Source organism: Zosterops lateralis (assembly GCF_965231275.1).
Source record: "Zosterops lateralis genome assembly, chromosome: 3".
In the NCBI taxonomy this organism is placed as follows: Eukaryota; Metazoa; Chordata; class Aves; order Passeriformes; family Zosteropidae; genus Zosterops; species Zosterops lateralis.
In genome coordinates this window covers 22413546-22430962 of record NC_139764.1, presented here as the reverse complement: position 1 = coordinate 22430962, position 17417 = coordinate 22413546, and the positions used below count along the sequence as shown (strand labels likewise).

The 17417-nt window shown below is 36.7% G+C and overlaps 1 protein-coding gene across 4 annotated transcripts in view; it reads left to right on the top strand.

Moving 5' to 3' along the window:
- The window catches only part of CDC42BPA (CDC42 binding protein kinase alpha), a 181482-nt gene that overhangs the window by 55652 nt on the left and 108413 nt on the right, over window positions 1–17417 (top strand). For all 4 annotated transcript variants that reach the window (XM_083856233.1, XM_083856235.1, XM_083856236.1 and 1 more), the window contains 4 exons: window positions 1883–1974; window positions 8123–8206; window positions 12500–12595; window positions 17022–17170. In XM_083856233.1, the coding sequence (XP_083712359.1) occupies window positions 1883–1974; window positions 8123–8206; window positions 12500–12595; window positions 17022–17170 (421 nt within the window). The remainder of the gene's footprint in view (window positions 1–1882; window positions 1975–8122; window positions 8207–12499; window positions 12596–17021; window positions 17171–17417) is intronic.

Below are 17417 nucleotides of genomic sequence, written 5' to 3'. Positions count from 1 at the left end.
TTTTACAGGGTTTCATCTATTGTACCACAAATGTTAGAGCTGTGCTGTAAACATAAATCCCTGCATTTTTGACTTGTTCAGATGTGGTTTAGAAAGCTACTTTAAGGACTGGGAGGAAGACATTTTCTGGGGGTTTTTAGGTATCAAAACTCCAGGTAGCTTGTGTCTTGACTCAGTTTGTAAGATTGCTTTGCTGAATAGAAGGCAGTAGGTTCTTGGAAAAGGGTGCTGTAGTGCCTTGAAGGGCTGCATAATTAATATTAAAGTTATAAATTGAATTTATAGGTTTTTAGCAAGGATGATTTCATAACATTAGAAAGAGAAAATACTGAATTCTAAGAGAAGTCAAATTTGGTTTCTTACATGTGTCTAGGTTTATTTAACTTGGTTCTTACTTAGGGTCATTTGCTTTTGGAGCTTTTGGAAACAGTTCCCCATTTCTGTTTAGAAATGTTATTCTGAACAAATTGTTCTGCAATACAATGCCTGTTACATCTCTTCCTTGCAAATAAAGCTGCACTGATTCCATCAGCCTCTGTAGAGAGAGAAATGGACATAGATGGGCCCATGTACCCTGAAAGTATAAACTAATAAGGTTTTTATGGGCCTTGTAAAATGGTGACTTTACAGTGTGCTTTTTTGGGGTTTGTGATTCAGGAATGTGATGGTAAGTGCCTTGTCTGTTATAAAAATACTGTCCCTTTTTCATAGATGTGAAACTGGGTGAAGTATCTCAGGTTGCTTATTTGGGATCATTGAGCTAGACTGCCTTTGAGCCAGAAACTGAATTCATGTTTCTGAGACCCATCTCTGTCCTGATTATACAACCTTCTTGTATGAACCATATTTACTGAAGTATCTGTTTTAGTAATAGGATTTCATTTGTGTAAATTATTGAACATGCCTTTAAAACAATAATTTTACAAAGAACTCCTTTTCCTGCTAAATTATTTCAAGTTTTAATTTTATTTATTTATTTATTTATTTGCCAAAGGTTGTGCTATGTATATTTTGATGCAAAACTATCAGTAACTTGAATGTTTTGCATGCATGCAGAGAGCGTGTATTAACGAACCAGGGCTGGTTAATTGTAGTGCTAAATGGGGCTGAAAGAAAGGAACAGTGCTCCTGAGACTCTTTTATTGCAAAAAATGCTGGAGTTTTACCTGTGTGGAATGCAACACGTTATTTTGCTCACTGCTTTCAAATATATTTTAAAAAGAGGGGGAAAAGAATAGGGAAATGAAGCTTAACATGAAAATACATTCAGGGATTGTTTTTTTCACTGAATGTGTTAATAGTATCTTGAGCACAACTTCCTTCCAAAAGTCAAGTATTGACTATTAAGTGTCCCCTATGTTGAAGAAGTAGTTTTCAAAAACATTGTACAATACATTGTGTAGGCCAATATTGCCCTTCCACTTACCATCCATCACCATTTTCATTTTTGATTGAATACAGTATTATTTAGCTGATTGGCAAATAAATTAATATTGACCAAAGTGAACTCATTATATTGTACATTGCTTTTGCAACCAGAGTTATATAGCACAGATGCAGTGGATGTCTGTGAACTCAAAAGTCTGTGGAAAAATAGTCAGCTTGATTCCATTTTTTTAAATTAAAAGAAGGCAAAAGCAAGCTTACTTCATAAATGTTTTTCTCACATCAGTTTTGACTTAGTTCTTACTTGTTATTTCTAGCTTTAAACTTTGTTATATGGCTTTAGTATATACAAGTATATAAGCAAAATGATCCCTTGTTTTTAGGCCTCTGATTGCATCTCTTTTGTGTTACTGTTACCTTGTTTTTTGATTTTTGTGTGGGTTGTTTTTTGTGTGGGTTTTTTTTTAATGATTCTTTTTTTCCCCCTTTGTTTCAGCCAAACCTTTTACATCTAAAGTGAAACAGATGCGACTACATAAAGAAGATTTTGAGATTCTGAAGGTGATTGGTCGAGGAGCCTTTGGGGAGGTATGTGTGAGAAGGAAGTGGAAGGGTTTGAATAATTCTCTTGCAAACCTGCAGCACTGAGGAGAGACAGTTAATAACAAGATACTGATATACAGGTTTTTACATTATTTAGCTGTAATGGATATTATGGGTCTACCTAATGTTTGATGTAAGTACATCTTGTTTTATACATTCCCTGACAGCTCTTTTTATGTCTCATGAATTTTGAGAGCAGGCAGGCTCATATGGATTAAGAGACCACGTTTCAACTGTCTGAGGATAAATAATTTGCTTGACTAATTCTTTCCAGTCAGGAGGTGGAGGCCAGTGTGTAACTGATGGTATAGAGATATAAGAATTCCTAATTTCCCCAATAACTATATAGTCTGAAAGTAGATTTCAGCAGCTTGAATAGCCAAATATTAACAGTGACATTCCAACAACAGAGAAATCTCTCTTTTCCTGTCATTTAGTTTCCTATTTTAATGAACATTTGAATATTTTTCTTGTATTTCTTTTAAGGACTTCAGCAGATGTCATTTTCTTTTTCAGTACTCACCTACTGCTGTCAAACCATACAATTTTTTGCTGCTTCTGATTAAGCTGTCTCTTCTTGAAGTTGCCAGACAAGTCTGTTGATCGCTAAGTCGAGGAAACTTTAAAGTGTTGGCTTTTTTGCCCCATTTTTCTTAATTCTTTTGGGTGCATGAGCTTTGTTTTACATGCAGGACACTGTAGGAAGAGCAATCTAGTGTACAATAGTGCCTGAGATTTTCATAGCCAAATATACTGCAAGATGTGGATAGTGTGTAAAGCTTCTGCAGGAGATACTTCATACTGCCTGAAAATACACGTGAGCTTGAACTCAAAGAGTAAGAAAAAGATTTTTCTGATCAAAGTCTTCATTACCTTTGGGAGTGGGAGTTCTCTTTGATAGGAGAGGATTTCTGAAGGCTCTGGCATGTGACAGAGAGAAGTTGTTCTCAGGTTCACTTACATGTTGGCATCTTGAGTGAAAATCAGTCTTTGCTAGTCTGTGATCATGGAAAGGCAGACTGCTATAGGTAGTATGTTAGGAAGAGGAATTTTCACTGTAGTGTGTGCCACTACATACTCTGATCCCTCTGTGCAAATATAATCATTGGGCAGCTGTAAAAATAACAAAAAAGTAGTATTTATTTAGCTGCCTTATCGCTCTTGGTTTTGCTCCATCTGGAGTAAAGCTGCTTTATAAAGGAGACTGATGGCTGAAGTTACTCATGGATAATTTATCTTTAGACTAAACCTCTACCACAGAGAATGTTGCAATCTCCATTTTGATGTAAACACTTCTGCTTAAAAGATTAGCCTTGGTCAGTGCTACCATAAGAGTTGCAGCTGAGTTCATGTACAGGCTGTGTTAAATATAAGAAAAATTGCTGATGTTAGTGCCTTCTTGTCAGAAGAATCATACATTGAACCTGCCTTACATTCTGTTTTAAAGAGAAGTCATTTTTGTCTGCTAAATCAGCATCAAACTCCACGGCAGCTAAACCGCAAAGAAACCATGGTTCTTTCTCAGGAAGTTCTTTGTGGTCAATCATCTCATGAGCAGTGAGAATGTAACTTTCCCTGTCCCCTTCTAGGGACAGTCTGTGTAATTGGTTAGTTCTTCTCTTCTAGGAACAGTGTTTCTTTCTAGTTCCTTATCTGAGGAAGATAGCATGGCTCTATCAATTACCAAAATCTCCAGCAAGGGGAAAACTGAAGTTCTTTCAGTGAAGATGTTTGGGTTTTTGTGCTCTTAAAGTAGGACTTAATAAATATTTGGAAGGATATATGTCTTGCTAGGTTAGCAAAGACAAGTTCTACACAGACATTTGTCTGAGAAAAGAAGTTCTATATGAAATTGCTCACTTTCATGTAAAATAACCAGTAAATATCTGAGCAAGATGGAAAAAAAGGACCACCAAATTTTACTGCTACTTAAACCACAAAAAAACTATATTAATATTAAATTGCACAATACTTGTATTTACTGAGACAGATTAAGAAATCCGAAAGAATGTATTTTCTTTCCAGCAAACTATAAATGAGACCAAGGTTGCTCTAGGTTACTGGGAGGGGTAATTTTTGTCTCCTGAATCAACACAATTCTGAAATTCTGTAGACTACAAAGTTAGTGCAAGTTTTCTTTGGCACAGTCTCAGACTTTTTCTTATTTTGATTTTACACTACTCAGTTTCTTCAATTTGCATAGTCAAGAAATATTTCCTTTTTTGTTTTCACAAGTTTAATACAGAAAAAAAAGTGGTTTAAACTAGTTACTGCTTATAACTCTAGGAGTTCATTGTTCCTAATTTTGTTTTTCCCCTTACCCTTTGTTCTGCCTTCTGAGAAGGCTTCCTTTTTGTCAAATTATTCACATGCCCCTTCCCTCTGCATGCATACATTTACTTATTTACAATTATATGTAAGAGTGCTGCCTTTAGAAAACACAGATGTTTTGCTTGGGGGAGGAGCAGGATTATCATGGTGAAATTAATAATGTGGGCTTCAAGTGTTTCATTGTGCTGGCTTTGAGCAGCAGGGTTTGAAAAACATAACTCAAAACAAAAAGACTTTAAACTTGGGAGCTGAAAAATATTGCTAGGAAAGGTGAAGCAACTAGGCAACAGCTCTTAGTGATGTCCCTCAGCAGTATAAAAGTGCAGCTTTAGGAAAGTCATATCTAATACAAAATTTTCAGTTGATTCTCTTATAGCTTTGAAAAAAAAATCAGTGCATGCTTATGCTAGTGAATATTAGGTCGTTACATTGTTGATATTTTGAAGATGATGAATTTTGTAACTTGAGAATGAGCTAGTTACTCCTAATTTTTGTCATTCTTTTTTGTCTGCTTGTTCTTGCTGGACAAGAAAACCAATGCTGAATCTTCTTTTCTACTTGTATTGTTCTTATTTTTCTTTCTTTTTATTTCAACTACAATAGCTTCTGTTATAGGTTTTTTTTTCTGTATAAGGCTATTGCTTTTTAAGTAAAAGGAAAGTGCAGACAAATATCATAGAGACAAATAGCCAAGCTTGAGGTAGAGGGGGTCTGATAGCATGCCAAACTAGACTGCTGTTTGTGGGAAGTATGGAAAATGGTTGGAAGACTAGGAAAAAAAACTTTCTATCTGACTAAACCCAAGATGTTTACATCAGCGCATACCAATCTTTTTTTTTTTTTTTTTTTTTTTTTTTTTTTTTTTTTTTTTTCCTTGGGCTGCTCACAGGAAAAAAAAATAAAAATTAAAAACCGCCAACCTTTAAAAAAGTCTAATTTTAAGAAGTTCCAGTAGCAAGACGCTTCAGGATCACTAGGACAGGAATGATTACTCTTTCTTCAGTTTGGCAGCTTCACTGGGGAAAGGAAGAGATCAGAACAAAACTCTGTGTGTATTTGTGCCTTTGTGTAGGTAGTAAATACTCTGCTTATATGTAAACACTGCCTGGGTGTGTAGTCATGATTCAGAATTTTTTTTTTTGTTACAATTAGAAACTACATCAGTCTACTCATTGCTGAAGTGTCAGATTTTACTTTCGCAGTCTTGGAATAAGCATTTTAGAATTTACTTTCATAAAGCACTGAGTCACCCCCAAAAACATGCTGTGATTGCAGAAAGATGATGATGATGTCTGTGGTCTTTTGTGTGTGGTGATTATTGATATGGAATAACATTAATGGCTTTCACAGACTAAAAGCTTCAGACTGATTGTAAACACAGCTGGTAAATATGAGTCTATTTTTGTTCTTTAGTCGCTCTTCAATGCTGTTTACACATTTGCAGAGGGTACCAAGCCCTTGTTCATGCCACAGAAGGCATGTGTTCCAAATCTTCACCAAAGGCAGTTCTGTAGCTCTTGCAGTTGTGTCCAATGAATGCTGAATAGGAAACTGGAAATTTAGGCAGCTGTGCAGTCTTACTGTGTGTCTTCCAATAACAGAGTCCTTCGCAGAATAACACAGGCTTGCACGGAGCACGCTACGGGCAAGAAATGAAACCCTGAAATTGGCCTTGAAATATTGTCTTATGCCTTTGGCTGCCTCTGCTCCAATGGTTAATGGTGGGGAAAAGCTTACTTTCTATGCTGGGCAGTAGGAGCTACTCAGCTTTAGGAGCAACAGCCTTTTAATTTTTCACTGCAAGAGTCCCCAGACCCTTAAAGGTCTTTGGGGCACAACTGCATTGTAGCTTCACACCACAGGCTGCATCAGCAGGGATGTTCCTGTTCTCCAGGTTGTGTAGGATGCAGTTTGAATACAGACTAGGTGCAATGTTAAGACTTTCTCCTCCTGCCATTTCTCATTAGAAATTGATACAGATAATGGCTTACCAGAGCTTCTAACTAAGATTTAGCTAGTAAAGCACAGGATAATCAAGATCAAATCCACTCTCTGGGCTGGGTATCACTGCAGAAGATTCATCTTTCCCTCAGAAAAACCCTGTGATTCTCAGTCTTGGGTTACCATGCACAGCAGAGCAAAAATTCTTTATGAATTAAAATTATTATATTTTAGGAGAATGTAACAACACCTTATTGTTTTTCAAATCTGAAAGTTCCTTAATGGATTCTAAATCTGAACTTGAACCTCATGTGAAGTAACCTTTAAAAATTTCAGTCCATAAACGAGTTTAAACAAATAAATGTAGTACCTTTCTGTCTTATCTTTTCTTTTCATCTTCCCGCCCCTCCCTCCCCCTGCAGCAGTGTCAAGGGCAGGGCCAATAATGCACATATGGGAAGTGGCAGCTGCTTGGCCTGTGAATCCATAGCCAGGCAAGAGCTGCACTGGGAGATACACATTGGTTTAGACGTCAGAGTATTTATTGCAAGCCTTCAACCTGCGCTTTTGCCTCGTTTGTGAAGCTGCTGCAGTTAATGACACATTTGAAGATGGTTGAAAGAGGTTTGCATGACACCTTCTTCAAACTGTCTGATCCGGTATTTTCTTTTCTGTTAGCACTGTCTTCACACATTGCTGGTTTCCTGATTATGAAAGAGGTGAAAGGAATGTAGGATTCAACCTTCGTTGTTTTTTTTTTTGTTGTCTCTGGCCTGCAGGATGAAGATGATGATAATCTGTGTGACAGCATGTTGGTTTGTAACCACATGCACACAGTTTATCTGCTTTAGTTTTAAGATTCCTTTGAATGGGAAGAGGCAGAACAAGATAGTTGGAGAACGATTTTTAGAATGTAGTGATTGTTGAACTTTTCTAGAATTGGGATGATAATGCTGATCTAGTTCTGATCAGCAGCTTTGAGTTTGTGGCACTTTCATAACCATTTTGGTTGACATACTAAGCTTTCCATACCCCAGGGAAGCCTGAACTGTAAAAACAAGTTTGTGTAAACTTCTCCCCTCCCTCTTTCCTAAAAATACTCTGTTAGCTTACATTATAGCTAAACGAAACTAATATTCTCAGAAAAGTATGGTGTCAGTGAACTTAGTTAATTTATTATTACAGAGGCCTATGGCATCTAATGTTTCAGAAGCTATGAGGGGAGGAGGGGCAGCTGGGTAGGCTTGTTTTGTTAAGTTTTACTCTCTAGAAATTGTGCATTTCACTGTTTCCCTGCTGCTTTCAACAGACATGATAAAGAGCTCATTGAACTTCAGGTGGAAAAACATGAAGTCATTCCATCTGAAAAAAATCTAGTGCATTATTTGAAACAAGAGTGGAAGTTGTTTTATAGCAAACCTACAGTTTTATTTGTGTCTAAAACCAAAACCACATTGTTTATCTTGATTTAGAATCTGCTACACTGTTACCTTTTCTTGAGGGCTCTGAGATTATATTCGTGTGTAGCACTGAAGTTCAGGAATATAAAGCATAAAGCCAGAGAGAGCTTCATGACACTGTGATAGAGCAAAAAGTGTGATGGGCAGAAATGCCAGTTCTTCATTGATGGTCACCTAGAAAAAATTATACATAGGCAAAGTGTGATGCATAAGGAAAGCTTACTATAAACTTTGAATTTTCTTAAACTATTGTGGTATTTCTGTCTTGGTGGTGAAGCATTGTGTGCACAGTAAAACTATGTCCAGAACACTCAGGAAAAAACCTCCAAAACTGCAAGGTTACATAAAAATGAAAACAACATACATTTTCTTGTAACTTATCTTTCATTTCTCTTTTCCAGGTTGCAGTAGTAAAACTGAAAAATGCAGATAAAGTTTTTGCCATGAAGATACTTAATAAGTGGGAGATGCTGAAGAGAGCTGAAGTAAGATTACAATATTGTTTTCCATGATTGTGTTCCCTCTTACTCTGCTGAACTGACATTTCTCTGTCCACAAGTCTCCATGTTTATTAGAGGGATAGAGGAAGTGCTTCACTATTTACTGATAGTATAAAGATTAATATTAAATAAGCTTAAAGCAATTCATCAGAAGGGTTAAAGTGGCCTGGAATCTTGACTTTTGTGGGGCTGGATGTTTTTGGCATTAGGTCTTTCCTGTAATTGCCCAAGAATTACCAACTACACAAGTGATTTGTTCCAGTTGGGAATGTAGACTTTAGCAAATATTTTCCATGGTGGAAGGTAGTTACTGAGCTATAAGAAGGTAATTGCTGAGCTAAAGCTCATCAAGCCTATTAGTTTATCAGTAGTTAGAACTTAGTGAAGGCCCAATGAGTATACTGAAAAATCAGAAAGATGAAAGTTTCAAATTAATTAGGGTGCATCTTCCCTGAAAATGTTAATCTGCAAAATTATGTGATAAAAATTCTTCATTGTAGCTGGAGTCCATTTTGTGTCTGAAAAAGGTGGAATAGCTCTTTTACCAGCCTTGCTTTTGCCTTAGCTGCCTGCTTCCATTATGCAACTCTGCTCTTCATAAAGTCCTTGATATATTTCCCCTGGATCCCCTTGAAAAGAAGCTTATAAAATGCAGTCTGCACCTGAATACTTGTGCATTAATTTTAGATGGAACATGTAACTAACTCTTCTAATTTGCTTTGAAATTCTTCATCTATCCATACTAAAAATACACTCATAAATATATAGTTTTTATTTGAGACCTCAACTTTGCTGCTCTCAGGCTGCCTTGCTGTTCAGCTGCTTCCAAGTTTATTCTGATTTCCGCATTTATGTTTTAATTACATCTTGGTAGGAAGTGAGATCAATGGGAAACCATCACACTTTGAAAAAAATGTATTCAGACAAATTAAAGCCAATTTCTGATGTGTGCACATCCTGTCTCTTTTAATGAAAATGTTATCATATGAAGAAGCATAAATGGCTTGCAGATTGTGGTTAGATGTGCACAATGTGTTTCCTTTTTATCCAGAAATTACTCAGATACTGAGCAATCTGGCAGTAGTCTTGATACAAAGAGGTATTTCTCTCCAAGACAAATGTCATTACTGTAAGTTTTTATTATTTCAGTAAAAGAAAAGACCAGGAATAAAGCTTCACTCTATTTTTAAATGTGCCCTTTTAAAGTGAGTTTGAAAACTGTTTCTTTTCATTAACATACAGTTATAAATAGGTTTCAAAATTTTTTCTCTATTCAAGGTATTAAAAATACTCTTCCCATGGGTCCAGCTGAATTTCTGAAAGTCTGAACCGCTAGCCTAAAAAGAATTACAGCTATGTTTTTCCATGTATTTGTAACCCATGGGTATATAGTGGAAAGAGAACCATCTGGAGTGAAAATGCATTATAAAGCATGACCTTTAGCAACTGTAACCTGTCATTTTCAAACGTTCATGAATGCACTTCTTACTGCTGATGGGGAAAATGACCCATTTTGGCTCTGTTAGCAGTATGCTGCACTAACACTGAGATAGGCAGGAAAATCATGCACTCCAAAAATACAGGCATATAGAAAGATCTATATTTTCATATACCCCTGTATCAACAGTGTGGGAAGTGGGAGTCATTTGTAAAAGCAGAAAGGGAGTATGTACTCAAAAAAGGCTTGAGAATGCCAGATTAAGGTTGAGGACTGCAAGCTCTGAGTGCAAAAACTTTGTTATGATAAAATTATGCACTTTGCAAAGTCAGTGTTCTTTTTTGTATAATACAGAGCATAAATTTTCCAAATGCTAGCCACTGTTGAGATGGGATGTAGAACTGGGAATGTTACTGATACAAGGAGTACCTGGAAGTGTGTGACATCTTGCTGTTACACTCCCAGACCTGTTACCCTGAGCGTTGACAGTCACTTAGAGTTACAAGTGTGCCACGCTGCTGCCAGATGAGGCTTGGGACAGACCAGGACAAATATTGGGCAGCATGGAAGCAGTCAGCACCCCCAGCAGGTGCTGACTTTGAGCTGTGAGAACATGAGCACCAAAAAACAGAGCAAGTCAAATTCTTTGCTGCTTGAAGGCCATGATAACAGGAGAGACATGACCACAGCCCTGAGTTGGCTTTCCTGTGACAGAGAGTTGGATCAGATGACCTCTGGAGATCACTGCCAAGAGTTCAAGGAGACTGCCTAGGGAAGATGAAATGTAATGCTGGAATAATGGCAGGCCCAAAAAGAAGCTTCATTTTAAAAAAGCCTGATTGAGCCATGTTACAGTAATTAAAAATAACCACTGCTACTGTCTCTTTTTGTTGTTGTTGGATTTTTTTTTTACCACTTCAAATCTGGCTGTTGCTGTCTCAGCTGTGATCTACTGTGATAGTAGCTGTTGCTTCAGCTCCAGGCATGCTGCCCAGAGGTGGGTGTCTGGAGTGCTCAAGGAATGCATGGTCTTTTGTCAAATCATGGCAAAAACAAGTGGAATTATATAAACTCCCTACTAACTAATCCTGTGAATTGTGTCATAACAAGTAGAGAAACTACCTGTTATTCATCCTCATGAAAACAAGAATTCATAGTTCTTTCTCTCTGAAATATGTCAAGAGTTTACAAACAAGGAAGGAAAAAAATCAAGCTGAAGCATCAAATATCTTTTCTTCCTTCTGAAGATGATCCATGCTCATTCTGCTACCCCATGTCTATTTTTCATTCAATATCCTCTGAAGATATTTGTTTTATGTCTTGCTATTTTCTCAAATTTCACTGATTTATCTTCTGCATTGTGCAATGATTAAAATATGTCACCTTAATTTTTCCTGGTCTGGATAGTTCTTGCTCACTGTATTCACCAAGAAAAGGACTTGTGATGGTTTATTTGCTTGGAGGAAGGAGTTACTTGCTGCTCTGTTTTTTTGCTGCATGTATTCTTGTGCATATCTCAGTCTCAAATGATATTTCACTTTTCATTCTTAACTTTCAAAATCTCACAGCCAGCAAAAGCCATGTCAGAGGTCTGCTATTTTCCTATTGGATTTGGAAATTAAACTGAAAAAATAAAAAGCAAAGGCTTTTGAATTTCCTTTAAACTTAACTGTCTTGAAGATGGAAGAGACAGAGCAGGGTTCAAAATGATGAAACATCTTTGTGAAGAGCAGAGTGTGCTGGTATAAAATATGTGTTTTTTCTCAAACTCTCTATTCTAAATAGAGCCCGTACAATATTATTCTTTCCTTTGCACTGTCTTTTAGATATTTTTTTCTGAACAAAATCATGTGTTTGCTTTGTTATTTGGTACCTTTTGTTTTCTTGTGATATTCACTTCAGAACTCACTCCCTTCAAAATATTTATGGGACTTCTTTGCTGTAGCTTCTTTTTGGCTTTTCATTGTTTGGCCATTTTTGTCTGTCATTCTGCAAAGTTATTTCTGCTGAAGTTTTTTTTCAGTACTCAGGGCAAGTTGCAAGACCTTCATTGGATTAAATGCCTTGCTGCTTTGCACTTGGTTTTCTTCACATTTTATCTTCTTTTGCTTTGTACAAACCCGTGTTCCACAATTAAAACATTTGTTGGCAGTTCTTGTTCCTCCTCTGTTCCATTTGATACGAAGGCACCTCCTGCCTCCTGTTTTTCTTTCCAGTGTATTGAGGGGAAACCTCTTGGGATGTCTGATCAACAGCTTATATCTGGCAAGAGCAATATTCACTTCTCTCTGCTTTTCCTGAGCAAGGGGTGTGGAGAAAGTGGATAATGATTATCAAGTGATGACTACATGGAGTTATTGGCAGCTGCTTTCAAATGAAGAGAACCTTATGTGAAAACTCAAGTGTAAAACTAGACTAACAGCATGATGAGATAAAACAACATAAGACTCCAGATTCCAGCTCTCTGACTGCTAGTGCAGTTACAGTTATCTAATACCATTATTGATTGTTTTTTTCATAATCACACATTGCTATTCTGCCATTATTGATACATCAAGATTTTGACATTTTAGACAATGGGAAGCAGCAGCTTATTTCTCCTTTTGCCTCACTTAACAGTACAGAGAAGTACAATTGTTAAAGTTTGAAGAAGGTGGGCTCTTCTCCTATCTATTTTTTTTTAGATTTTGTCATGTTTGGATAGGGTAATAAATGACCACATAAGTGAGAGGCAATTTTGATTCCACCCCCCCAAATATAATGTCAAAGCACAGTCAACTTGCTAAATGTTTTTCTTTATATATTTTACCTAATGCCTATAATATTTTTCTCCCCTTTAGACAGCCTGTTTTCGAGAAGAAAGAGATGTGTTAGTGAATGGAGATAACCAGTGGATCACAACATTACATTATGCATTCCAGGATGAAAACTATTTAGTAAGTGTTGCTTTTATATATATATCTGTGTGGATATGCAGCATCTTGGTTGTGATTTGAGACAGAAAAGTAGTTTATTTGTTAATTTTGTGTTTTGGGCCATACAGACCATATGAGGATCTGTGATTTTTCCATAAAATTCTGAAAGGTGGAGACTGCCTTGAAAGTTTTGCTATAAATACCTCAGGAAGGCAGGTTTGTTTTCTAAACCACCTTGCATTTGTTGATAAACCTTGGTCTATCTACAGATTCTTTCTTACAATTTGTCATTCCAATTTAATTGATTAATAAAATTAAAAGTGCACTTACTAATGTAGATTTTCTATTTTACTTTAATTTTTAATGATTAACCATGCTGATTACTGTTTTACAGAGAGAAATTGGGAGTAGCCCTGTTTTGAAACAACTTACTATTTTGAGGACTTTAACTCAGTAAGCTGTCACAAAACAATAAAATGTTATTGCGGCATGGAAGAATGCCATTAAATGCTCATAAATAAGAGTTGGAAGCTGTAGTTGTAGATTAAAATGTCTCTTTTATGTTATTTAATTTTTGAGTATTTTGAATGACTCACAAAAGGGAACTAATATGAGGAAAAGTGGCCAATTTTCTATAAAATCTTTCCCACTTAAAAAGTGTTTTGATTCTGATACAATTTTGGTAATATTTATGCCTGAAAAAGTAAACAGCTATGCATTGATGGCTTTTGATTATTTGGGTTTTATTGCCTCGTGCTTTGGATTCTCTATCATTAGCAATTCTAACAATTTTTTTTTTTTAAATCTACTATACAGCCACAGCCATTTTTTCTTCCCAGTCTGTCCAGTACAAAAAGTGCTATACCTGGAACTCTTGCAGACTTGCAGTGTTTTTTGCCATTCTGTTGCACTTCCTTTGGTCAGTTTAGATGCCTGGGGATCCATGGATTTCAGTAGATTTGTATAGCAATGGGACTCTGCATTTGTAAATCTAACTGTTGGCAAAAATACCTCCCAGCCAGCTTCCTGCTTTGTTAATGTGGACAGTAAAAATAATCTCTTGTATTGTGTAATTCTGATCTTATCATTAACAACACTTCAAGCAAAGTATTATATATTCCACAACAGCCTGATAGAATTTGTTTTGTTCTTGCCAGTTTCCTTGTTTCCACTAAGCACAGAGCAGGTTCTGTTCTTCATCTTTGATAGTTTGCTGACAGGAGCTAGTTCTGCAGCCTGCTGGGCAAAATATCAGGAATACTGAGAGTTTGTACCATCACTAGTTCTCCATATGCTTTTTATTAAAATCATGTGTAACACAAGTGGCCTTTAAAAAAAATCTGTGTAGATTAAGCAGTAGATGTGCTTGACCAGTGACTGTTGCTTGCCTTGAGATGGACCTCAACAGAGTGGAGAAGTGCACAGAATGAAAACTCACATGACGTTCCACAAAGAGAAAGGCAGTGCTGTGCACCTGGGGTGGAATAAAAGAAACCCAGTACATGCTGGGGGCCAGGTGACTGGAAAGCAGCTTTACTTGAGGTCCTGGCAGATAACAAGCTTAACCACGAGCCAGCAACGCACTCTTGCAGTAAAATAGGCCAGGAGTATTCTGGGCTGCAAGGAAAAGTGTTGCCAGCAGGTCAGGGGAGGTCCTTTCTCTCTGCTCAGCCCTGCCTCATCTGCACCTGAAATGCTGTGTCCAGATCTGAGCTCCCCAGGACAAAAGAGAGATGGAACTACTGGAGCAAGTGCATTGTGAGGCCGGAAAGATGACTGAGACACTGGGGCATCCTTCCTGTACAGAGAGCTGGGATTCTTCAGCCCAAATATATGTAGGATGGAGAGGGAGATTATCATCAATGTGTGTAAACACCCAGTGGAGGAAATCAAGACAAGGGAGCTCAGTTCCTCTCAGTGCTGCCTGGGGAAAGGACAGGAGCCAGTGGACACAACCTGAAACGTGGAGTTTCATCAGAAAATGAGAAGACCCTTCTTTATTGGGAGATACTCAAACCCCAGCTGGAGACACTCATCATCAGTCTTTTCTAGCTGGCCTTACTTGAGCAGATGAGGTCTGAAGAGGTCCCTTCCATGAAATGAATCTGTGATTTAGGATTAAATGCCTCTGTTAAGCTTCCACTAGTTACTAGAATTTAGAGCTCTTGAATGTATGCTTTTTCTTCCTCTTGGAAAGATGGTGCTGTCATACAGTAGTATTTTGAGAAGTATTTGAGACTTGGATTGTGTACATTTAGAAAGTATTTCTGAAGCTTTAAAAAGTCCCTATTTTTTATAAGGACATGGATATTTGATGGAATTTTTTTCATGTAAAATTTAGTTTTTAGATTTAACTGTCATTCCTATGCATGTATTCATTTTCACAGCTTAATACTCTGAGTTACAGTTTTAAGTGTCGGTTTATTCAAGGAGTTGAATGTTTCTGTGTCATTAGGCTACTATGTTGCTCTTGCAAACATAGGAGGAAGTGCAAAATCCTCTGTTTTAAGATCCAAAATTCCATTATTTTGCTATATCCAGTAGCTGAGTTGCAGAGGTTTTAAATGTGGTGAAGAATGAGCACAGAGATCCCACATCAAAAGAGATTTTTTTCAATATACTTTTAAAGCAGTAAGTTCAGCTCTTGGAGATGTCTGTACAATGCATAATTTAGTAATAAATATCTGAAGTTCCAAAGGCTTAATGCATTTTCTAAAACTGTAAAACACAAGAAACTAATACAATCAATCTTGTTCCAGAAGGAGTGTAGGAGCACCACTGAATAGAAGATACTTATCTTTTGTAAGGATTGTGAGCATCATTTAAGAAATTTATTATTCCTGTCACAAAGCAACAGATGAAAATTTGACTATCAACATCTTTAAAATCTTATGGAAATGCCTTTTGTGCTTTCTTATGCACTTGGAATCAATGAGTATGCCCATGTTATTCTGTATCAAGCTGTTAAAATCTTGGTTCATCACCTTTATTATTATGGAAAATAGGAAGGAAAAGAAATAGATGTAAGATTTCTGCCTGCTCCTCATCTTCCCTAGAGCTGGCATAATATTTCAGACTTTTTTTTTCATATTTTAGTGTCTTTTTCTGAAAATGGCAAAGACAAACATAGTAGGGGAACTAATGTAAATAGTCCCTTTAGGTCATATTTTCAGAATTTTAAAGAAACAAATCGGGTATACATTATTACATTTTCAATATTTTTTATTATTTATGGTCTTCTTAAGAGTCACTGCTTCAAATGCAGATAAGGCTGCCTTCCTGGAAACAGGCTGGAGCTCTAAGCAAAACCTTTCAGATAGTCCAGTGGAAATTTATTCTCAGGCATGTGATTTTATTCTTGGGGCTGTCCTGTGAAGGGCCAGGAGCTGGACTTTGGTGATCCTTGTGGGTCCCTTCCAGCTCAGGATATTCTGTGATTCTCATTAAACTGTCCACAATGATGTTTGAAGGTAATGTCTCAGCAGTGCATGTTAAATTAGAATGTTTATAATTAGTTTGTTAGCTATAATTAGTTTGATTTTTTTTTCTTTTCCCCATTTGCCCTTTCAGGTGCTGTTTCATAATAAAAAACAAACTAAGCTAAGCTAAAATATATTAATCCTGAGTTTCACACTTAAGTTTCACTTTTTCCAGTCATTTTAACTATGTTGCTAAAAGAAGTGACATTTTATTCTGTATATACAGTAAAATGCAGAAGGGCTCTGATTTCTTTAAAATTTTTGCATCCACTTTTATGGCTGGCAAGTTTTATGTTTCATTAATACATAAGAAATCAGTATTTTTCTTCATCCTTTCAATTAGAGAAGGTGACATGTAGTTTATGTTGCCAGGTCCTGTATCATGTGTAATGTCAACAGTTTCTGGAATTATGCTGTGGGTCACTGGAAATCTCTCAGACTTAGCCTTAATCTGAATAGTCTAAAAACTTTACTCTCCAAAGTAGTTTGTTTAATGAGAAAAGAAGATGGTAGGAAAAGAGGGGAGGGGAAGCCTTGGAAATTAGGGCAACGTAAATGAGATTACAAATTTACACACTTGTTTCATTTTTATAGGTCTGTACTTTAATCCTTACTCCTTTATCATTGCAACAAAGGGTGCTGTTTTCTTATGGGAATCCACAGGATCTAAATATTTCATGTTTGGTGATGGGACTGTGGATGAAGTTGATACTATTTCGTCATGAGGCTTACTGTATTTGGGGGGGTATAAATATGAAAAATATTCAAGTAGGCTAAATATTAAACTGCAGCTGTACTGACTACTGTTTTCAGAGCACCTAAGCATCTTGGTTAGGTTTTTTTAGTCCATAATAATTTTTGCAGTAAATTAGTTTTTATGCTTTAATGAGTATTTAGTCTTTTATTCACTCAATAAATTATGATTCTTTCCCCCCTCACTCTGTTCTTTTATCCTTCCCACTCCTTAGTACCTGGTTATGGATTACTATGTTGGAGGAGACCTGCTTACATTGCTCAGCAAGTTTGAGGACAGACTCCCTGAAGATATGGCTCGTTTTTATTTGGCTGAAATGGTGATAGCCATCGATTCAGTCCATCAGTTGCATTATGTTCACAGGTAAGTCATTAGAGCTCCAAATTCCTGTTGGAGTTATGGAGAGTTACTTGATGGAATGAAACTACTTCCTGTTAGAAGATTTTAAGTTGGTAACAAGTTCTTGCTGTGATAGATAATATCTCTATATGTTGTGGTTATTGGAGCTGTTGCTAAACTTGTACATATGGTCAGAGGCATGAATGAACCTCCAGATGCATCTCATGAACCTTGCACACTGGTGTGTTTGAGAGTTAATGATCCATAATTT